This window comes from Hirundo rustica, chromosome 10 (genome assembly GCF_015227805.2).
Source record: "Hirundo rustica isolate bHirRus1 chromosome 10, bHirRus1.pri.v3, whole genome shotgun sequence".
Lineage (NCBI taxonomy): Eukaryota > Metazoa > Chordata > Aves > Passeriformes > Hirundinidae > Hirundo > Hirundo rustica.
Window position 1 is genome coordinate 9,099,677 of NC_053459.1, and position 23,904 is coordinate 9,123,580.

Consider the following 23,904-nt stretch of genomic DNA (forward strand, 5'->3'; position numbering starts at 1 on the left):
AGAAGTGTCATCTTCCTCACTCCTAATCACAGCATTTCTCCCTGTGCAGGAGGAGAAGGAGCCATCATCCCTTTGTGCCTTTAAAGACAAGGTGTCACACACTGGGCACAGAGGGTTCATGCTTTCAGTCTCCCTTTCCCTTTCACTTCACTAGAATTTACACTTCTTCCACAGAACTCACATTTTTAAAAGTCAGTAACCATTCTGGCTTTAACATTTATAATCTCCTGGCTAAGAGTCCTTCTACATGACAAATCAACAGGGTTTCCTTAGAGCTTCAGCCTTTGGACCTCTTTTGTATTACCATCACAGATCTCCACTTGGATTTTCCAGCGGAGTTTACTACTCCCTATTTAGTATTCCCTACTAAATTATAAATTTTGCTGCTCTTGCTTAACCAAAGGAATTGTTTTTTGTATACTTCCTCCTTTTCAAAAAGTTCTTTGCTGTCAAAGCTCAGGACCAATTCTTCTTGGGGATCATGGGAGCTGTTGTCCTCTGGAAACTCAGACCTAAAACTGTAGAACAGTCTGTTCCTAGTGACAAAAAAGGATATTAAACTTCACCTTTGCACAGAATGGATCCAAGTATTTGTCAAAGATACCACATGGGATATAGTTCACAGACTCAGTTCAAACAAGGAAAGCTAAAGTAAACGTGTATTTGCTAATAATGGTATGAGAAATCTAAGCATGCTATATAATTAATATCATTGCAAAATGTTCCTTGGAGGAGTACAAGCAACAGGGAGGCTGATTGTTCTGAAGCACCAAGAGACCACCAGTGGTAGGTGCTTCAGTGGGAAGGGTAGCCAAGGAGAAAGCTCACTGGACTATCAACATATTCAATAAGATTTGCAATTTAACAGGTAGAGGTCTTAACATCAACAGCCACAGGAAACCTGGGCCCACCTCTTAAGCACAAACCCCAGACATTTATTATGCCACAAGGGAGGATATCTGGATTATCATTTCCAAAAGTAATGGAGCACTCTCTCACAATATGAAAGATAAATAAAGCTAGAGCCAGCATTTACCATTTGTTAGTTTGACTTTGTCAGGGATGTGCTGCTAAACTGCTTTGGGTTCTTGAACTGGGCTTTTGGAGATTTTGAGTTACATGGCAGATGAGAGGGGACATGAATAGTCCAGGAGAGGACCACTGGTGAGATGGAAGGGAAATACACCACAGATCCCTCAGACACTCCTTGTTTAGCAGCACATCCTGCACAGGCTAGTACTACACTATTTCTTCATTTGGCACAAGCACCTTTTAATTTGGAGTTACATTTGCAAAGGAACAAGGTGCCAGAAAGTGACCAAACAGCTCCATAGGCTCATATATTGGAGCTACAAGGCTGGAGTACAATACAGATACAAGAGCAAAGCACCAAAGTTTGATGAGCCTCAGCTTTTACCCATTTTTTGCATTATTCTTGCCTGCATTCTTCCAGTCTCTTGGATAACTGTGCCATCTGTGAGCTGTAGCTGAAATGAGCTGGGCCCAGGCAGTTGACACAAGTGATTCTTTGTAGCTCATTGCAGTGATGTTACAGCTGGAACCATTTCATTAACAAGCAATCAGGGGGGAAAATTACAAGCAATGAGCTATTTTCTTTGTAGAGAACAAAGATATTGGATGCTAGCTCTTGAATGTGAGTAGCCATACAAGAAACAAGCTAAAGAAAATACCCAGAGATGATGCCTAGAGAGGCTGACCAAGAACAGAGGCTAGACAGAGCTAAAGAATAAAGTAGGTATTTATTAAAAGGCCTTAAAGGGTACACCTTGGGCAGTACAAGAGCCTGGCCAGGGCTACACCTAAGGTGGACCACATTTATAAGTTTTGGTAAATTTACATATTGGGGTAATTACCCAATTGCAGCTTCAGGTTATGAAGTCCCATCCTTGTGGTTTGCTTCTCTTCAATTTGCTGTTGTTTATACTTTTGGGGCCTGAGGCTGTAACAGCCTTGGTCCTTGGTTCATGGCTGGAAAAGGATGGTTTTGTCTAACTACTCTCTGAAGAGAATTAACTAACACCTAATATGCAGTTCAGAGTTACACACCAAGGAGCACAGAATCTAAAAAAATATGAACTTAAGGTGTCAGAGGAGCGCACACACAGACTTTTACCAGAAAGTTTCATGCAAATGTACCTCCAGGGCCTGTTTCCACTTTGCATGAGACATTTCCAGGGATGCAGCCCTGACTCCCACAGGTCAGAGGAGTGCTGAGGAAGGGAAGGATCGGGGAGGATCACACACAGGGAGAGCAGAGCTCCATGGCAGCAGACATGGAGAGCCAGGGGAGAGGGAGCGATGCTAGCGACCATCCAGCTCTGGGAGAAGTCATTAATTTCCTCAGTTCCCTCCCCATCTGTGTGCTCAGGGGCACCTGTGAATAGGTTTTGGACCTGAGATGGTGACTTTTTCCAACTTAATTCCTAGAGGAGCTGGGGTTTTGAAAGCTTTCTTGAGGACAAAGCCTACACTCATGCAGTTTCACTGTTGTTGAGTTAGTCTACATTAATATTGTTTAAATTTTGCCCAGGGTTTTTAATAAGAATTCAAATATAACTGCTGGGGATTTAAAATATGTGTTTTGAAAATTAGAGCCATCCAAACTATGCAGGACAGCACATCTCCTGTGTTTATTTTTATTTCTGATCTAGACTCTGCATCAGCTGTCTTCATGGTTTGGTAGTGTGAAGTACTGGAAGCCTACCAATGCATATATATATATAAAACTTCCTTTTTGGTTTGCATCAGTAGAAGGACAGATTCTTTTTCACTTTGAGTCACCAAAAAGTCACTGTGCAGGCTAATTTAAGACAAATGTGAACACATGATATCTGAACAACGGATGTGAGGCTGTGTTTGAAGGACGTATGCTGAAAAGACCTGCATCCTTAGGGGTCTTTGGTAGGAGACAGTGCTGGCAACCACTTGGAGAAAGGATTCTGTTACTGCTGTAGTATTTTGGGCTCCAGGGTGCAATGTTTAGAATGTGCTCTGCTCAGACAGTCATGGCAGGAGCCCCTCCACCAATGGCAACTCACATATGACTTTGCATTGCTGGCAATGATCACACAGCAGAGAGAAAAAGAAGAAAAAGGAGGATGGCCTTGCATACACAGACTGTGACTGTCTATGACTGCATTCTCCAAGGCTGTAGCCAGGAGTTATAAATTGCTGTATTGCATATTTTCACCTCTCATCTAATTGAAGAAACAGTGTATACTGCTTTGCAGATGGCCCATTTATTTTGCTGAACTACCTAGGGCTCAAGGATGCTGCTTAGAACTAACTGGGTACGAGCACAACAAAGGTCAGGGGAAACTGTCTCTTGATAAAATCAATTGTCAGGCCTTTTTTGCAAGGCCACAGCACCTCCCTTCTGAATTAATGAACCTTTTGCCACCGAGACAGAAAAAATATAAGGCACACTTACAAAGCGCCAGAAATGTTGCAGAATTTTACAGCAGCACAGTCCTCAGGCTGCTGTTCGGAAATCAGCACTGGGTGCTGAGTGGGCTGCAGGAGGAAGGAAAGGCTGTGTGCAGGTGCACATGGAGGACTGTCCACACGCATTTCACCTGAAGGTGTCCTGTGCCCTCTCAGGAGAATTCCAGCGTGCAGTTCTGCCTGAGCCTATCCCTACCCACCCTGTGTGTTCTAGGGAGCAAGAAACCCTCCAAAACCAAATCCATCCTGCTCCAGCCTCCCCTCTACATACCCAAATATACCTGTCCTGCTGCAGCAAGTGACAGGTTGGGCCAATGCCAGATCTCTGCAATGTGGTCCAGTATTGTCTGGGAGATCTGAATGTGCTGTACCAAGAGAGACCTGAATCACCATCACCAGAGCACAGCAACAGATTGGAAAGGGGAGTATTGTTTTCTTCATTTTACACAGAGTGGGCTGAGACACAGAAACATGTTGAATGTTGTCTTTGATTAAAGACTGGTGGTTATACACAGAAATAGCTGCTGATTTCAAAATTCTAGGAAGAATTGATTACATTGTGCCAAAGGAATAAAGAATCCCTCGTCACATCAGCAGTGCATTATATTTTTTATCTCTTGATTTCTGTTCTTTTACTTGGAAGGTTTCTATTAACCAACTTGAGATGACAGAGGTGACTGAGGACACATTTTGGGCCAGGGGCTGTGAAGGATGAGCAGCCTAATGACACACAAAAACCAATCCTGACTTGAAGAGCCTTTGTCCAAATTTCTCTCATAATCACAAACAGACTGGAAAAAACAACAATAGAATCAATTCACTAACGAAAGAAAGGTTAAAGCAATAATAAAGTCAATTCCAGTATGGTTTACCTAGTACAATATAGATGTAGTATATAGGTACTAATGTGAGTTTTGGATAGCTTACCTGAATTGCATCTCCAAATCTTTTTGATAGTTGCTTTGCTACTAAAATCACTGTGTTGCTTAATTAGGTGTCATACAATGAGGAAAAGATAAGATACTAAAGTTCTTACTGTATTTGCAAATCCCACCAGTGACTTAGGTTTTATAAACCTTAAAATGAATTTAATTTCTGTATTATAGAAATTAGTTTATGAATGGAAGGCAGTAAGCATACCTATACAATTCTTAGACAATATGGTGTTTATTCCCCTCAGGTGCTGCTGGCTGGCTGAGCTGTGGGGATGAGTCTGTGGGTCCAGGATCACCTCTTGCCCTGCAGCAGGCATGGGTGCTCCTTGGAATCACAGCACGGAGAGAAAACCAGGAGATGGGCCATCTGTTGTGCTGGCCAATGCTAGCTCCAGCAGGTATGTGTTTGAACAAATATTTGATATTGTTCAGGAAATACAGAGGGGTTTGTGTACATGTTTCTGTGCTTAACTAGTCCTCTACACCCAGCAGTGGGAATACAGCAGGGCACAGGCTTTTGATGGTTCTCTTCCTCCGGGCCTGTCTCTGACCTGGCTTTGGCTCACAAGGCAGCTTTTGAGAAGAGACTTGGTTTATTACCTGTGAGGTGACAGGAGAGCCACTGGTGGTGTGGGACAGAAAGGCTGTGGGAAGTTTAGAGGACGCCGTGGGAGGGCAGAGACAGCACAGGGCCAGTGGAAGGGCTGTGGTTTCTGTAGCCTGGTGTAGGACTTTGGCCCAGATTTTGATGTGCCTGCTGAACACACAGAGCACTGGAGGGCTGGGGATCAGAGACAGAGCCACGAGCACAGTGCCTTAGAATCACCACTCCAGGAGCAAAACCCTCCGTGCCAGACAGGCCACAGTCCCCGACAGCATCCCAGAACCCCTGCACCAAGCAGCAGCAATGAGCTGGTGCACAGGGCCTTCAGCATCCACAGGGCTGCCTCTGCCAGTTTGGCTGATGGAGGACAGGAACTCATCTTAACCAAGGGGAGAGAGGCTTTCCCCAAATAGTTCTTCATTGTGTTCCCTCGGGACTCACAAATCACTCAAATCTCTCACTGTACAAATAATTATTTAAAAAACAAACCTAGGGAATGAGATAACTCTGCCAAGCACCAGACCCCATGAATTCGTCGCACCTAACACCAATCACTGCGTTCCTGTTGACATCCCTGCTGCTGTCCTTTCCTCTCAGAAGGCTGGGTGGCTGCAGACACAGCCTGGGTGATGGCAGCCACATGCAGGGAGCTTTGCCTCCTGCTTGCCAGGCCTCGGGCAGCAACCCACAACTCAGTAGTGGTCGAATGGAAAGTGCTGCTTCTCCCTACAAACCTCCTGTCCTTGGGTAAGGGTGGCTATTGACTCCACCATTTCTGCTCCTGCTCCGCTAAGGGCAGTTCTAAGAAGCCCTTGGTGAGAAACCTCCTCCGCTCCTGTCGCTCTCCCGGCTCCTTGCCCCGCGGAGGTTGGACCCGATGATCCCGGCCGTGCCGGGCAGTGTCCGGCCGGGGCTGCCCGCACCGCGTCCTGCCTGGGCTCCGGCAGCGGGAGCGGGGCCGGGGGACCCGCCGTGAGCCGTCGTCGTGCCGGCGATGCCGCGGCCCCGGGATGCTCCTCGGCAGCGCTCGGAATTCCCGACGCAGCCGCGGCTGCGGGAAACGCGCCTCTCCTGCGGAAACAGCCGAGCCCGGGGGGGCGCGGAGGGGACCCGGGACCGCACCGCCCGGGGCCGCTCCGAGCGCCGGCAGCGCGTCCGTGTCGCGGCCGCCGAGTGCCAGCGGGTGTCACAGGGTGGCAGCGGGTGGCAGCGGGTGGCAGCGGGTGTCACCGGGTGCCACCGCCGCGGGCGAGCGCGGCGGGGCCGGGCCTGGCCGCGCCGCCGCCCCCCGGGCCGGCAGCGGGCTGCGCGGAGGGACCGGCGGCAGCGGCAGGATGGTGAGCGGGGCGGCGGGGCGGGCCGGGACAGACAGACAGACAGACAGACAGACCGGTACCGACGGAGAGACAGGTAGCTCCTGTTGGGGACAAACAGCTGCGGCCGGGAACAGACGGGCAGCTCCTGCCGGGGACGGACAGACAGACAGACAGACACAGGCAGGCAGCCCCTGCCGGGGACGGAGAGACAGACAGACAGACGGGCAGCCCCTGCCGGGGACGGACAGACACGGACAGACACAGACAGACGGGCAGCCCCTGCCGGGGATGGACAGACAGACGGACAGACGGGCAGCCCCTGCCGCTGGCTCCCAGCCCGAGAGCCGGGGCTGAGCCGTGCCGGACCAGGGCGCTGAGCCGCAGGCTTTGGGGCATTCGGACCGCGCCGTGCTCGGGCTGTCGCCGCTCGGACAGCGCTGCTGGGGCCGCTCCTGCGGCGTTCCCCGACCCCAGCGCGGTGTGCCATCCCCCGCAGCAGCCCCGCACGGCCGGCTCGCCGCGGCTGCCGCAGCTTGCGGGGCTGCTGAGCCCGCGCTGCAGCGCCGAGCCCCGGCCCCGGCACCCGGCAGCCGGCACCTGGCACAGGGCGCCCGGTACACAGCACCCGGCACCCGGCACCAGCACCCGGCACCTGGCACAGGGCACCCGGTACACGGCACCAGCACCCGGCCCCGGCACACAGCACCCGGCACACGGCACCAGCACACGGCACACGGCCGGCCCGGCCTCGGCTCCTCTGCAAAGCGCCGCGGACCGCTCGCTCTCTCTTGCCGGGTGCTTGTGAAACGCAGAGGAAAACGCCGCGCTGTTTACTGAGAGATGTAATGGCTGTCCAACATTATTGCTTTCTCTTTAGGCCGCCAAGCATTATCACTTTTCTCTCTTGCAATATAAAATTAGCAGGGGAGTGGGAAATACAAAAAGGTGGCGTGTTGGGGCAACGTTCGAAAAACCGGTACATCTTTTCCACGTTCATATATTTGTTTTTGCAGTATGGATTTATAAACACGTGCCTGAAGTCTTTGGTGGTTGAAAAGTATGGCGAAGAAACATGGGAAAAATTAAGGTAATGTGTCCCCAATAAGGGTAGTACATTGCAAGAAAGTGCTTAGGAATTCAGCAGCAGGGGATATAATTTCTTATTGGTAAATGGTAGCTGATATGAATCTCAAGTAATTATTAGGAGTAACTAGCAGGGTAAAAGCAAGAGTTTCTTGCCTAGTAACACTTCATCCTCTGATACTAATTTGTCCCAATTAATTTGTCATATCAGATAATTAAAGACGACATTTAGTCTTATAGACAATTTTGCAATAGATTTGCTGGCTCACTGTGACAACATCGCAAAGTAATTGCACGAAAAAGATGTCATCCTTAATGTAAAGTCAGTTTAATTCTAGTACTCAGAAAAGCACCTAATCATAGAATCATAGATCATCTGGTTCCAATCCCCCTGCCATGAGCAGGGAACCTTCCACTAGACCAGGTTGCTCAAAGTCCCATTTAATCTGACCTTGTATCACCTCTGGTTTTGTCTTGTTTTTATGAGCTATATGATATTTCCAAGATACATAAATGATACTTAGATGCCATACAATCCATCCACCATATATTATCATCCATTGAAGATGGATGATAGAAATATAGAAATAAATATAGAAATTTAGATTTCTATAGAAAATATAGAAAAAAATCAGCAGATTTGGGGAGGCCCAAGGGCTTGATAATGTGGCCACATTCAACAACACACCGGTAGACCAGAAGACAAACTAAGACTCCACTTGCTCTGGCACCCCACAGTATGATGTCCTAATCCTTGAAAGAATTACTGTAATACCATTATGTGAAATAGCAGAAATTGCTATGAGGTGGACACCACCATTCAGCCATGTTAAAGCAATTTCATTAAAGCAATTTAATTGAATTACATCATTAGGTGAGGTCGTATTTTTCCACAGAACGCTTTAGGGAGGTTGAGGAGTGCATTCACTGCAAAGTACTTAAGAAATACCAGTTGGGTCATCCAAGCATGTTGCATGTAGAGTACTGCTGAGACAAGGATATTGTCTTCTCTGTTGTAGGCTGCAGGCTGGAGTCCAGGATTCTTTCTTGACTTTTGAGGTTTACAAAGATGAGATCACAATGCAGCTTGTCGACAAAGCCTGCAAAGTATTAGGTACGTGTTAGCATGCCTCAAAAACCGATGATCCTGGGTCAAGCCTGAGACTGCAAGCCCAGGTTTTGTCTCTTGTGTTCTTGCAAGTGCCTTCCCCTTGTTGCAAATTTTCTGCCTCCAATCTTAATCCACCTCACAGCATTGCAAGAACTTCCAAACCTTTCTTATTCCTTGAGGTATCTTTATTTTGCCAGGTGTTCCTGCTGACATTGTTCTGAGGGAGTTTGGAAAGTATTTCTTTGAATTCTGTAAGCGCTCAGGCTATGACCACATGCTGAGGACACTGGGTGGAAATCTGTATGAGTTCATAGAGAACCTGGATGCACTGCACAGCTACCTGTCCCTTTCTTACCAGGCAAGTCTGAGTAGTAACTGCTGAGCAGGTATGGATGGACTCTGCCAGAGTTCATAACACAAGGAATAGCATCTCATGGGTGTGAATAAATAACGAAAAAATCACCAAAGCATGTTCTCATCTGCTATGTTCTGAAACAGATTACTCCAAATGTTAGGACAATTTCTAAATATGATTGGTTTTGTCTAGTCCTCAACATTAGGTATTATTTACTACATTGGCTCTTATGCATAGCAGATTTTTCTTCACAGGTGAGAATATTTAATTTTCTGTTTTTCAGGTTATTTATATTACAGTTTATGTTATTAAGTCATGAGATGCTTTTGTACAAGTGGAATTCATCAGTAGACGTTTTCAGAAAAAAGATGTTGAGGTCTTGGGTTTGTTTGTTTTTTTCCTCAGGAGATGAATGCACCATCTTTTAGAGTAGAAAAGAATGAAGATGGGTCAATGCATTTACATTACTATTCAGACAGAAGAGGTCTGTGCCATATTGTGCCAGGTAATGAGACTAAATGCAGAGTACAGAACAATGCAATAGATATTCAGAGTAATCATATATTTGCAGATGCACACAGAGTTCAGTATCTTTTTTCAGATGAGGCCTGCCCATGGAATTGCAGCCTGGAAGAATTCAGTGTCCAGACACCTGAACTCAGTATTTCCCTAGTGCCTCATCACTCCTAGCTTCCAGTAACTTTCATCAAAATTTATTGCATGGCAACCTGGGCCATAAACGTCCATTCTTGTTATATTTCCTCCCTGGAAGGAAAAATAGGTTCATGGTGTGTATTGTGTCTAACTGTTTATCAGTTCTCAGTGGCTCATACTTTTTAAATTACAGTAAAGTAGAAATTCTAGTTGAGCTGAAGACATTCACCCACCCTGTAGAACATCCAATCTGTAAAACTCCTACTGCACCTTGCTCCAAACTGAATCTTTTACCAGAATCTCCAGAGCTGTACTTGTGCAAGGATTGGAGAGCTACAGGTCTGTAAGAGACGATCATGTTCCTTTCTTTCATAAATGATGCTGAATTTAAAAGTTCATCAAAACATCCCCCTTTGTCAAAACTTATTTGATATTGAAAGCACAGAATTATTTTGAATTTCAGACAGAGCTTTTGATGTAATTTTGATGTCCATTATTTTGCCCAATACCCACCCAGAAATGAGAGAACTGATTGTGCATCTGCATGAAAGATACTTCCTTCCTTTCAACATATAACATTCTTCAATGGCTGAAATAAACTGTATAGCAGAATCTCTTTAGACTCCCTGCACTCTTTGGGTTGATGGGAATTCATATCATTGCTCTATGGCTACTTGAACACATTCTTCAGATATCCTGCTGGGCTGCTCCTAGTGAAAATCAGCATTTGTCCTCAGCCAAGGCAAAAGCAGCAGTAACTTTAAAGCTGACCTCCTATGAGCATATTCTCATCATGGCAATGGTAGCAAGAACGACCCACGTTGCTTTCTTCTTCTGGAGTCCTTTGGAAAAGTGATTTCTGAAACAGTGAAATTCCACTGTGGGCCCTCTAAAAGGGGAATTGAAAAGGTTTTGTTCTTGGCAATACCTTGTCTTTTGTTTCCCATTCAGGAATCATCGGTGCAGCAGCCCTGGATTTTTTTAACATTGAGATTTCAATGAAAATAGTCAATCAAACAGAAGAAGAAGAAAGAACCGGGAAAAAAGAACATATTGTTTTTCTTGTCACTCAAACCCCTCTATTTCCACGCAAGGAGAGAAATGAATTTTCTTCCTCATCTCAATGTCTTGTTGACTCTGAAAAACAAATTGAGAACCAACTGAATAAAGAGGTATTTTAATATTCATAATCACCATATTACTAAAATATATTTAAAATAAAAACACCCCTGAATTTTCCTTTGTATTTCTTTCAACAGGACCTTGAGAAAACCAAGAATGCAAATGGAGACAGAGGAAACTCTGTTTGTCCTGTTAAGAAAAGTCACTGGAAAACATTAAGAGGGATAATCACATTAGGAAAAGGTGAGAGATCATTCAGAGGGAGCTCATTATCATTTCTGAGCCTCTTCAGTTAGAAAGTCAGTAAGCCTCCCTATCCCTACCCACCCATCCATTTTGAAGTTGCCATTTATATTTCCTCTGCAACTTTTCAAAATGTTTCTGGTTAAGTTTCTTTCGGTTTGACATTGATGATCAAAGAAAAATTGCAGATAATAAGCATGCTTAGTAATGACTGATACTTAAATGGAATATGACCTGTCACTTTTATCTTCTAAACAGGGCTTTCATCTGAAAATTGTTCTTCTATAAAATGCCATTGTGTAGTGAATTTGATTCTTCATTCTCATGTCACTTGGTTTAAGGTGCTGAATTTAAAATGTGTTTTTTAACTTGGTAGATACTACTCCTTTCCAAAATTGTCAGCTGTAGTAAACTTTGAAAGCTAAATTACATCCTCCACTACCAAAAGTCTAATGCTAATCTAGTAATCTCCGTTCTTGCCTATATGTATTAGATGTTTATATATGTTTATAAAATAGAAGGAATTTTTCAGTTAGGATCTTTTGATTCCCCAAAAAGGATGAGAACCTACTCAGTATTGCCAAGATATCTGCATTCTGGAATGAGTGAAAAATTGAACCTGGTATCACCTGGTGCATTGCAAGGGCAGATATACTAAGTAAGAAATGAATAAATATGTAAAATAAAAAATGTGACTACCATTATTAGTTTAAAAAAAAGAAAAAAATTCTTTTTTCTATATAACTCACACAGCTATAAGTGTGAGTTATCAAGAGCCAGACTTTGATAAATTAAAAACCCACACTGATTTCCCTTGAAGCAGTAAGAGGTCTAAAAGCTAGGTTCTAAGTTTGTCATATTTTGCACAATCTCCTGAGTGACCTGAACATTTGCTCTCAGCAGAACTTACTGGAGTAACTGTCATAGCCACCTTCAGGGGGAAAGAGATCACTGGAAGTAATCATCCTTTTGATTCTGGTGGGTTAGTGGGAATCCAAGTTTATACCATGAAGATCAAAGGGTTTGGGTGCTTCATTCAAAAGATGAGCTCTTTTGATATTTTACACATTGTATTCCTTTTACAAAAGTATCTGCTAGTAAGCACAAACCACTCCGTAGATTTGTGATCTTTTTGTAAGAAATTTCAGGGTAGGTAAAATAGAAACCAAACAGTAATTCTGTCTTTGTGCCATGGACACTGTACATATGGTGACTAAAACCCAGATCACACTGGTTTTATTCTGTAAGTGTTCCTTGGTTGCTGGCAAAATATATTAAATCTGCTTCTGTGTATGTTTTTGTGGGATGTAGCTGTGTTATATTGCTATGGCATCTGTGGATTCATAGAGATTTATAGTTGTTCTTCTATTCTTAATTTTTACACATAATTTCATACATCTAGTGTTCTGTGTTTTTTGTCTGCTTAAGTGTTAAACACTTAGCTGGCTCAAATTAGTTGCTAATCAGCTGTGGATTACACTGCAGAGCATTTAGCACAGATGTGTGCACATTTCTGGGCCCACACACTGTTTGCTTTGTCTTCACTCGCTATGATATAGGGTCCTGTCTCACTGAGTGATAAAAAGAAATGCTGATTGGTTTTATGAGGTGCAGCCTGATTTAAAAACTACACATTTATCTCGCCACAGGTAAGCTCCTGAGAGGATTTGATCCTGTTTATCCCAAGAGCCTCTGGATTGACACAAAAACATTTTGCAATGGACTTCCTTTTCACATGGTTTTTGACAAAGAGGTAGGAAAGACTTGTGGTCAGGGCCCTTAGTTTGCATAAACCTCAAAGTAATTTCCCTCTGTTTTGACTGTCCCACAGTTCCCTGCTGCGTGTGCTCTGTGTGCAGTGCACACTCACTCACAGGATTTGCAGAAATACTCTGCACAGGGACATGCTCTGTATCACTGGAGATAGGAATCTCCTTTGCGTTTATTGGGTTTACCATGTCTGAAATAGCTGCAGATATGCCAGCAAGGTTTATTGCAGCAGTCTGTTACCATATAGTGAGCAGAATTTTTTGAGCTTTCTGGTCACCTTCCTGTCCCTGGATCTGCCAGGGACATGTCCCATCCTTTAACCTGGCTTTGCACTTAGAGTTTCCCTCTCTCCTGCCCACCTATCCTATCCCAAGGCTTTGAGAGCTTTGCTGGCAGCTGAGGCTCTGTGTGCTTCCTGAGCCCACTTCTACATGCTCCTGCTGGGAAAGCCCAGCTCCCTACTGAATCAGGCAGCATGCAACCCCACTGGGACCCAAAACTCTCTTTACCTTCTGGGGCAGGATGGAGTCTCCTCTCCTGTGCACACACTCTGCTGGCAGGCTGTCCTCTGGCTGGTCCCCAGCTCACCTGGGTTCCCACCAAGCTACAGGTCCTCTTGCTCCAAACTCTGTGGAGAGAATACTGGCTTAAGGCAGGAGCAAAGAAAGGAGGAGCTGAGGATGGCACAGCAGAAGAAGGAATACATTCCCTTCAGGGAATGTGTTTTGGCATCGTGCTGATCGAGATTCCAGAGCACATAATCCGCTTCATGCCGCTGCCCACATCAGCCAAAATATAGTCTTAAACCTTCCAAGAAGGCCAGTATGCATAATTTAATAAAATTACTAGTGTGCAAAGAAGAAAAGTCTACACCCATTACTGTTAGGTAGGTCAGAGCTTCAATAACTGATGACAAGCAGAGAAGAACATTTCTGAAGAATTTAAGAGCTCATGCATGGTCAGCAGAGTAAAGGAAAATGACTAAACCTTTACACTTTGTTAAGAGAAAGTAATCCATGGCATCTATTAGAAAATTAATATTTGCCAAGGCACTTTATGCCACAATTTTTTTCATTTTGGAATACAAGACTCTGGTATCTCTAATTTTCTCCTGCAGCTACCTGCAAGGCTGTTTGTGAGGGCTACACAAATTCAAGCAGAGATAATAGCAGGTAGTTTGGGGGGTTTTTCACATTGACAGGAGGGAAACATTTTAACAACAACGTTCCTTTCTTGGGGCTTTGTCTTGCTGTGAAGGGCATGCATTCAGAGCTGTGTAGGGCTACACTGACAAGGTAGAAGCTTTGCTCAGAAATGAGCCATGTGCTCTAGAAAGGCTAAGTGTGTGGAACTGCATAAATAGCTGCTGCTTGGTCTGAACCCAAAGGGAGTGAATTGTAATATTGGTCCATATTTTCTTTTTAAGCTCAAAGTGAAGCAAGCTGGGGTGAGCATTCAAAAGATTGTACCTGGCCTTCAGACCATGGGCATCTGCTTGGATCAGTACTTCAGGATCGTGCACCCAGAAGTACCCTTCACCATCTCCAGCATCCAGAAATTCATCAACAGCCAATTTGTTTTCCAGACTAGAAGAGAAATGATGCCTGAGTCATGGAAAGAACGGCCAATGTTAGAGCTAAGAGGTACTTCAATGTTTTCAACAGCATAAGTGCTCATATTAAATCAGAATTACACTGAGGTGCACTCCTGACCTCACTCAAGCCCTACAAATAGCCTTTGGGCTGTGAGGAGATAAGATGGTCCTGTTTAGAGAAGCAGAAGATGCTCGTACACAAATTCTGCTATCGCCTCACCAGATTTTGAAGGCTTTCAGTCAGAAACAACAGCACTGCTCCTATTTGAAATGCTTAGAAATATGGTGGTTTTCTAATGCTGCAAAACCCACATGTGAATACATGATTTGTTCTTAATTTATGCCTTTGAGGGGAATTATTTGCTACTGGCTGGGTTTCAAATGTGATTAAAAATAGATTAGTTCTCTGTATTTTTATTTTCTGTAGCACATTTTCAGGTTCTAATTTCTGTCTTCACACACCCCCTCAAAGCCACGTAAGAGTTTACCAGTTAAAATTATCTCAGCAAAAATGATACTATATTTGCTTTATTTTACTGAGAGGACTGAATATGGGATGATCCTCTGCTTGCTGTAATTAACTATAGTGATATTTGGTTTAATTGTTCTGTGACTTTAATTTTTCTTTTCTGAGCTCTTTAGTGTGACCTAATTTTCTCTTGTCTCCTTTCACCTTTATGTAATGAGTATCAAATTTTGTTTTCCTGAGATTCAGAAAAAAATTAAAGGTTTAGGAACACCTTGAAAAAAGTAATGCTTCCAAAACAAGGAAGCTGGAATAGTCACGGGTACAATTGTACTTTCTCTTATGCTCTAGGGGTTAATTCACATGTATTTCTGATGTTTCAATCCTCTTAGTTTTAAAGCTGTTCATCCAGTAGCCCTGGGGATGAGGCGAGGGAGAAAGAAAGAAACAGGAATTCCTAGATTGCTCTTTAGAAAGCAGTGATACTTATGAAGCAAGTTAATAATAATAATAATAATCAGAATCATAATCAAACCTCAACCAAAACAAAAATCCACCAAAAATCCCTTTTACCTTTCAGCCATTTTTGTAACTGCTTATTTAGATGATGATAGTCACTGAAAGCTCCAGTTTCCAGGGAGGAAAGTGCCATTGACTTTATGGGGACACAAACTATGCACTGTGAAATGAAACTTCAAATGTCTTGCTTAATCACTGTGTCAGTTCCCCCGTGCATGATTCTGACTGACTGGCTTCAGGAACAGTTCAAGAACTAGGAGGAGAGGAGGGGAAAATGCAGAGAGGAGCAGAAAGGAGAGGAGAGATGTTGTGAGCACTGGGGTTCCTCATGAGGAGGAAGGACTTAAGTCATAGTTGGGCTCTGCCCAGCACCTGCAGTGGGGGAGTCACTGATTCCTGGGTTCCAAAGTTTTGTTATTTGCCTAGAGTGGCTCCTCTGAACACGTTCACCTTGAATTCCTAGGAAATAAATTCCTGTGATCATCCAGACCCTACAGAAACCCACTGTCCTTAGAACTCATCCCTTAAAATTAACGCCAGTAATGCTGAGCAGCCTGAGAAAGGCCACACCGCTGAAAACCCTTGCCAACACTTGTTCCCCACAGGGCAGATGATGTGGATGGAGTCCCTGCAGTGCATGCTCTACCTCTGCTCCCCTCTGCTGCGCACCCTGCACGAGCTGGAGGAGCGGCAGATGCACATCGCAGACATTGCCCCTCACGACGTCACCAGGGACTTGATTCTCCTCAACCAGCAGCGCCTGGCGGAGATGGAGCTCTCAAACCAGCTGGAGAGGAAGAAGGAGGAGCTGCGGATCCTCTCGAAGCACCTGGAGGAGGAGAAGAAGAAGACTGAAGCTCTGCTCTATGCCATGCTTCCCCAGCACGTGGCCAACCAGCTGAAAGAGGGGAAGCGAGTTGAGGCAGGTGAATGAGCAGGATGCGTTTGGGACGTGTGATTTGTGCAACGGGAGATGGTGACAGCGAGATTGGGGTGCTGGTGCAGCCCCTTTGCCACTGCCCTGGAGCCCATTCTCTACTTGTGACATCCATGTGTAGGAGGATGACCACGCACCCTTAATTTCGCTGATAATAAAAATTAGGCTATTCTTTCAAAGAAAGTTTTGGAAACTCTTTGCCAGAATTGTTCCTTAGTTGGAGAAAGGTTGTAGTATCTGCCCGTTCAGTGAACAAAACTCAGTGTTTCAGCAGTAATCTGAGATTTTGGTTTTAACATGGGTATACAGGAAAATGAGGGTTTAGAAGTGAAGGGAATAAAGAAAATGGTCTTTGCTAGAAAATTCTCTTAGTACCTCTATACTAGCTATAAATGTAGGATCATAATGATTCCCATTGTTACTAAGGGTAGCAATAACATGCTTAAATTCCCTTTAGTAAGCACATATATGAAATTAGGGATAATGAGCTAAATGTATCCTGTATATGGTGTATCCAGACATTTGGGTTGTTTGAGACGTGCAGTTATTCTTATATTTGACACACTCTTACATTGACACCTCTCCTTCATCTCAGCACCCATGTATGATCATTACAAGTGAGAGGCCTTACAGTGATCTTTTCAAACAAGTCTCAAGCAGACACCACGATTCCAGCCATTACAAATGCCACTGCTCTTTCTGCCCACAGGAGAGTTCAAGGAGTGCACTATATTGTTCAGTGATGTGGTGACCTTTACCAACATCTGTGCCCAGTGTGAGCCTATTCAGATCGTTCTCATGTTAAATTCAATGTACCTGAGATTTGACAGACTGACCACAGTGCATGACGTGTACAAGGTAGGTACTGATCAAAAAAGGCTGCAGAAATTTTTGCAGTTTTTTTGTCACTTGTTTGGGTTTTGTTTGTTTGTTTCGGTTTTAAATGTACTTAAATCCTCTTCACCACAGAAATGATTGTTGATTAAACCATAAAATATTACCTCTTTGTAGTGACTGCACAAACTGCAAAACAAGGAGAAGTGGAAATTATTGGACAAGAGCACAACTTCTATCATAGGCTAAAATCTCTTTCCTCAATGCTAATACCAGAATGGCTCTTCTTTCATATCTCTCTCTCTCCCTCCTTTCTCAAATGCCTATCCAACATGAATGATTTGCCTAGTTCTTTTATTTGGACCTCTTCTAAATAGGTCACTGTATCATTTTCTCTTTGGGGAGGAAATAGCATTATAAACAATAGCTAGACTTTTATTTCATGGAGATCTTCAGCAATGGTATCGCCTCCGGTGAACCCCCACAGAGGATCAGTTAGATGTAGACTGTACTTGTGGTCTCCAAACTGTGCTGGAAAGAGCAGAGCCCTGGCTAGCCTATAATAATAGTGTTATTAACACTTCCAGAGGTACCGGATTTGATGTGCTGAAGAGCAGTTCCTAAGTTTCTGTCTGTCCCCAGCTCATTAAATATTTAGAAAGGCAGAAATAGTAAAGGGTGAAATCCAAATCTCATTCATTCCTTGCTCAGACATGGTTTGCAGTTCATCCCACAATAAATTGTACTGGGAAATCAGGAGCATTTTTTCCTTGGCAAGGAATCTGTATTCAATAATTGAAGCATGCAGGATATGGCCCACAGATTTCAGGATAAATTAGCATCATATTCTGTCTAAATCATCCATCATAAGTAAATGATCTCTCACTGTAATAATCTCCTTTTGAAGCCTGTATATGACTCCTATTAATATTGAAGGAAGTTACTGGGGTACAGAGAGCAAGGATGAGATTACTATTGCAGGGAATTGGGAAAGAAATGAAACAGTGACATTGATCAAAGAAACTTGGCCCAAGCTTATAAACATCTGAAGTTATGAATAAATCTTTTTAAATTAAATCATCTACTATGGCTGAAAAATAATTAGGGTATCTATTTGCATTACTAGCTTTTTACAGTTGTTTTTAATTTGTTACAGAAAAATACTGGCATCACTGTGGGTTTGGCTGTCTGATAGAAGGCATGGACAGGAACACATGTTTTGAGATTGATCTGCTGAACTGTTTTATTATGCTAATGAACAAATCCAAATATTAAATTATTTCTCCACTCTCCTATTGGTGTTAATTTTTAAGAAAGCCAATTAGCCTGATCTAAAAGATCTCTTGTTTACTGATGATAAATGGGCCACTAATGATAAATGGGCCAGTAACTGCCTCGTAAGGGCAGTTTAGAGGTTCCTTAATTTGGTGTGAACCCCTTAATCAACAGTGAGTGGGCTCCCTTGCTTTAATTTGACTTTTTAAAAAGTAAGTCTCTCTCAAATAAGAAATACACTTTTAGCACCAGTTGTGAATTAGAGCTAATTAACAGCACTCATCTATCAGGTAACCTCCTGGCTCAGGAGGCTGTGCCTCAGGCTAGCTCTTTGCATGTAGGTCTGCCCTGGGTAAGAGGAAGGCAAACAGTCTGACACTTGCACAGCAGCCCTTTCTCCTTAGGGTCTCTCACACTGATATCTAAAGTGGGTCAAGTGAGCAGGGACAGAACGCAATGAAATTTTTAGTGTGGAGGGAAAGAAAGCATCTCCATCTCAAGGAAACTCACATGTGCTAAAGCTTTTCAGCGATTGGATGCATCTTGTAAGAGAAAGGAACAGCAAAACCCTAACCTGAGTGACATACACCTGGCGTGCTCACGTGCTTGTCCCTCTCAATTCAAGGTGGAGACCATTGGAGATGCCTACATGGTGGTAGGTGGGGTCCCTGTGCCTGTGCCCACTCATGCAGAGCGAGTTGCTAATTTTGCCTTGGGCATGATAATGGCAGCCAAAGGAGTACAGAACCCAGTGTCTGGAAATCCTATCCAAGTAAGTTAACACAAAGGTGCATGTGTGTCTGTCTGCTTGTTGTGCTGAGCTTCTGGTTTAATGTACTGCAGCGGCACCTCAAAGAGCTGCTTCTGATTCCTCTTTGGCTTTGGGCAAGGCCCACGTGGGCACATTCTCACGAAGAGCCTCTCCCTGTGGATCTTTGATATCATACTGGTGTCCAGTGTTGTGCTGAGATAAGCTTTTCGGTGGCTGGATAGCATTAAGAAAGATGCTAAATAACAAGTGACATTTTTGGGGGGTGTTTTATGTCTTTGTAAAGATTCGAGTTGGGATCCATACAGGTCCTGTCTTGGCGGGGGTTGTTGGAGAAAAGATGCCTCGTTACTGCTTGTTTGGAGACACGGTGAACATCGCCTCCCGCATGGAGAGCCACGGCGTGCCCAGCAAAATTCACCTGAGCTCCAGTGCCTACCAGTGAGTAACTGGGATGGAAACTGCTTGCTCAAATCCATGCTGAAATCCCCTGCCTTGGAAGCTGCACCTTCCAGTGTAGATGGTGCTTACTCCTTTAAGCAGCTTGTAAAGGAGAGTTACTGCTTGTAAAAAGGTTTTGGGTTTTTTTTTTCTAATTATTCCAAATGTACTTATATATAGAAGCAGAGGTTTCAGAGTCTGCATCCTAGAGAGCAAAATATTAAAAAAAAAAAAAAAAAAAAAAAAAATTGTGATAGCTTATTTGGAAATACTGATAAATATATGTAGGTGCTAGTCAGAACATTTAGAACATTTAATAAAAAAAGGTTTAAAGTCTCTCTGATTGAGCACCATAATTTGTAGTGGAACAGTTTTATTTACACTTACTAGGGATTAACTGCATAAGCAGCTATCCTCTTCACGCTGTAATTTACTTTCCAGAAACTCATGTTCCTAAAAAATTAATACTGCATTTTCAAGAACTTTATGCATGCATAAAATCTGTGTGCAAGACTGGAAACAAAGGCAAACTACAAAGGAAGGAGTACAACATCGTCTGGGCACACAGGAATGATGTTGGGAAAATGAGAACTCAGCTGGCATTGAAATGGGCAACAAAGTTCAAAGGCAGTCAGAGGAGCTTCTGCAGTGTTAGAATATAAATGGAAGCACGGACCTGCTGTGCCAGGGGATTTAGTGACAGCCCTGAAGAAAGGCTGAGTTACTCAAGGCCTCTCTTTTCTTTGCTCTTCTGTGAGAGGTTCAAGGCCCCTGCACCAAGATTCAGGTTCAAGGAGTAGGTGAACGATGAGTACTGGAAGAGGGTCAGAGCAGGGGTCTTTTGGACATCTCAGTCTACAGAAATAATGCATGGGAGCAGAGGGGACCTGAGGCAAGGAGGGCTGGGCGATGGCACTGCAGAGCTGCTGGCTGCCAGCTCTCAAGGCCATGGCTGTCAGCACCGCAGCAGCTGAAGAAAGCTACAGCTGTATGGAAAAATGGCAAGGGGGACATGGTGAAACCGAAGGCTGATCAGCCTCCTGTCAGTCCCAGAGAAGATCAAACGGCCATTCCTGGACACACGCAAAAAGCAATTGGGAATAGCAAGTCTGGATGAAAAATAAATTAGTCAAACATGCTCGACAGACCTGATTGCCTTCTCGGATGAAATGACTGGGGATAATTCTGTCTAGCTGATATTGGCAGCCTCAGTTCTTAATTTCTATTTACTGGTAAATAAGAACCCTCCACCCTACTGAAGTATTTGGCTGTGTGATCCATTAATTTTTGGTCAGGTATGCGTGAAGCCATGAAAGCACAGCAGGTTTGAATAAACACTTGAAACAAATCCTCAGTTGTTCACAAATTGAGACTCTTTTTCCCAGACTGTTGTGATTTGATCACTCAGCTCTTTTAAAACATCAGTGCCATTATTACTTGTCTTGTATTTTCACGTGTCATTTTGCTTCTGATACTTTAGGTGCCTAAAATACAAGGATTTTGAGATTACTGAAAGAGGAGAAATAGAAGTAAAAGGCAAAGGGAAAATGCACACGTACTTCCTTATTAGAAATAAATCTGCAACTGAGAATGAGATTATGGGAAGGCCAATGAAAGATTTAGATCCTGGCCATGAATCTGTTCAGTCCTTTCTAGAAGGCAAGACTGAAACCATACCAAGTTCTCATCAGCCAGGTAGAGTCAACGCAACACATATTTTCTTCCTTGAACAAATGAACGTTAATATAATCCAATTAAATGCCCTTTTGTGTTTTTCTTTCAGCTACTCAGACTCAGCAAAAGAAGGACCAGACCCCAGCTATTGCAATGAAGTATGTTGATGGCCCCACAGATACGCAAAACAGCCTCAAAAGAAGAAATCAGATGAAAGTTGGAGATTTAACAGGTAGTTATTTAGTTACCATCTCACAAAGACCACAGAACTAGGAAGTAACTGAGGCTTAATCTCACAAGTTCTTTATATTCATCTTCTGAATAACCATAGTTTTACTCAAGCCAGAAATTCATGCCAACATATACACACATTACCCTTCTGCACAATCTTTAGGGCCAGACAAATTTCACCTTTGGAGCAATCCCAGGTGTTGATCGTGCACAAGTGAGAAAGAAGCTGACAGAGCTGCCAAACCCCAGAGCCCTTCTGGGAGTGCAAATAGGATGGATAAACATTACACAGCTCTTCACAGGGACAGACCCATGAACTTCTCCTAGAAAAGATGTAGTTATGGGGGAGCCTTGCCAACTCAAGAGAGGCCTCAGTCCTGTCTGCTGCAGGAGTCAGAAGGATTTATTGCCATGCTCACGTTCTGTGACCAAAGTTCATTCTCCTTTGAAGCAACAGATACTGAGAGATAACAGATTTGATGCCATAACAACCTAATCTAATGCAGCAGGTCCTGTAATTCTGTTTATGTGTTTTGTGGATTTTATACATACTAAATATGTTGTCACTAATTACTAGAAAATATTTTACTGCCTTCCCTCCCACCTGCTTAGATGTGGTGGTTAATCTAGTATGTGGCGTGCTGACAAACAGAAGCCTCTCTGGTCCTTAAAAACTCACACTGCAGGAATGTTTCCTTTCAGGCAAAACTTGTGATTCCAAAAGCGATGGGAGTCTCCATGGCAACCAGCATGCAGATGATGGTCCTCGTCCTCCAAACCAGGGAAGAGTCAAACCTGCTGCTGAAGAGCCACAGAACAGAAATGTTCGCTCTAATTTTTGCACTTTACTCTAAGTTTCTTACTTTTACATTAAACAGAGACATTTTATTATGATTTTGTGCATTTTGCTGTTATGGGACTGATTTTGTATCTGAGTACCACATGATTTTATAAAAAAAAAAAGAAAAAAAAAAAAAGACATTTCATCACAGTTTTCAGTAAAAATAAGACAGTGGAGGAAATTTTTTTAATCCATCTATGTGGGCCATACAATACTCACAATGGAGAAAGAAACCCTTGCAGGATGCTTTGAGGATGCATTTTCAGCCTGAGCCACATCTTTGAATATCTTTGTGTACAAATCATGAGTTGGTATCCGATGCAGCGATCGAGAAAGAGGTGACTCATCCAGCTAGAAATATTCCTACTCAAATGAGCACTTGCCATAAAAGAAACATTCCCTGAAGTGACCATCTGTCTTGACTCCAGCACAGCCAGCAACTTCCCGTGTGAGGTTAGCAGCGTTCCACCTGTGTTTTAACTGCAACAACAGCTTAATTCCTGAACAGATCTTTTGTTGGGTAAAGGCATTATGACATAGAAGTGCAGAATAAGTCTAAAACAACCTGTACTTTTGCATCCTGAAGAGAGAATGTGTACTTGATAGCAGCCAACAGTAAAGAAGAGCATCTGTGATCTCTGTGCTAGCTATACACAGTTGTGCATAGAAGGACATGGAAATAGTGGAGCTACAAAGCATCAGATTTGTCACAACACTGAAGGACAGTTCAAGGCCTGCAACCTATCTGAGACCTGCAGATGAATTTCAAGTTTATTTCTCATTTTTTCACCCCAGCTAAACAAAACAAAACAACAAACCACCACCACAAAAAAAAAAAAAAAAAAAAAAAAAAAAAAAAAAAAAAAAAATCAGAACTGCAGAAGGAGACTGTCAGTGTTGGAGTTAATGTTGCTAGCATCATTGAAAACAACAGCATTAGAGATCAACATTACCTGGTATCAGAGGCTGCTCATGAAATTCTTCCATGCTGTTATATTCTTAGATTATGCCTGATTGGAATTGGGAGAGGAGAAAAATAGAAGCTCATTTGTCAGGGATTTCAGAGAGAGGAGCAAAAATACAATGGATATAAAGGTTGTAGACAAATTGGTGTATCATAAATTGTGCTCTCACTCCTATAAATGGAGCTTGGAATAGGTGGCTGACTTTGACAGAAGATGTGCCCTGCACACTGATTTATTACCTCTGGGTGTGGATTCATCAACTAAGGATGCAGGCATGAGACCAATGTGAACTCTGGGCAAGAACTCACTGGAGAAGGTGATAATGTTACTCCTCTCTGACAGTCTGGAGCATCACATTTCCACCTCTGTGTCTGCAGCAAGAGCGAGGCTCTTCAAACGCCAGACAGAGAGCTAAGACTGATGAGAGACATCTCCTCCTCTTTATAGTATAGCCATATGAAATTTCACCTCGTTAGATTTTTTTTTTTTTTTCCAAATCTCTGAGACAGGAGCTCCATAGTCCAGGAGCTGAGCAGCTGAGTCTACAGGAACAATTAGTGCAATTAGACCAGCAGAGGAGGATGCACAGAGCGAAACCATCGGTGCTGTTCTCTGTGCAAGAGGTGTTTGCTAGGTGTGGTCCCCTGCAATGAATACCTGTTAGCTTTTGGAGCACCTCATAAGCACATCCTCTGCCTTA

At 43.5% G+C, this 23,904-nt stretch overlaps 1 protein-coding gene across 2 annotated transcripts; it reads left to right on the forward strand.

Annotated features, from left to right (window-relative positions):
• The first annotated feature begins 4,750 nt into the window (after positions 1–4,750).
• LOC120757399 (guanylate cyclase soluble subunit beta-2-like) lies at positions 4,751–23,060 on the forward strand. Of its 2 annotated transcripts, none has more exons than XM_040074705.1 (16): positions 4,751–4,798; positions 7,334–7,407; positions 8,423–8,517; positions 8,712–8,872; positions 9,275–9,374; positions 10,475–10,695; positions 10,783–10,888; positions 12,538–12,641; positions 14,085–14,301; positions 15,843–16,163; positions 16,884–17,032; positions 18,909–19,055; positions 19,339–19,493; positions 20,974–21,188; positions 21,277–21,399; positions 22,101–23,060. In XM_040074705.1, exons 3-16 carry the CDS (start codon positions 8,484–8,486, stop codon positions 22,250–22,252), a joined length of 2,205 nt encoding a protein of 734 aa, XP_039930639.1. In that variant the 5' UTR covers positions 4,751–4,798; positions 7,334–7,407; positions 8,423–8,483; the 3' UTR covers positions 22,253–23,060. The 2 variants fall into 2 exon arrangements, with proteins under 2 accessions (XP_039930639.1, XP_039930638.1); XM_040074704.1 differs by lacking the exon at positions 4,751–4,798 and adding an exon at positions 6,289–6,341.
• Positions 23,061–23,904: the final 844 nt, after the last annotated feature.

Coding starts and splice junctions, on each gene's coding strand:
- LOC120757399 (XM_040074704.1), top strand. Junction 10,889..12,537: donor GATAATCACATTAGGAAAAG/GTGAGAGATCAT, acceptor ATCTCGCCACAG/GTAAGCTCCTGAGAGGATTT. Junction 17,033..18,908: donor CAGTGCATGACGTGTACAAG/GTAGGTACTGAT, acceptor TCTCAATTCAAG/GTGGAGACCATTGGAGATGC.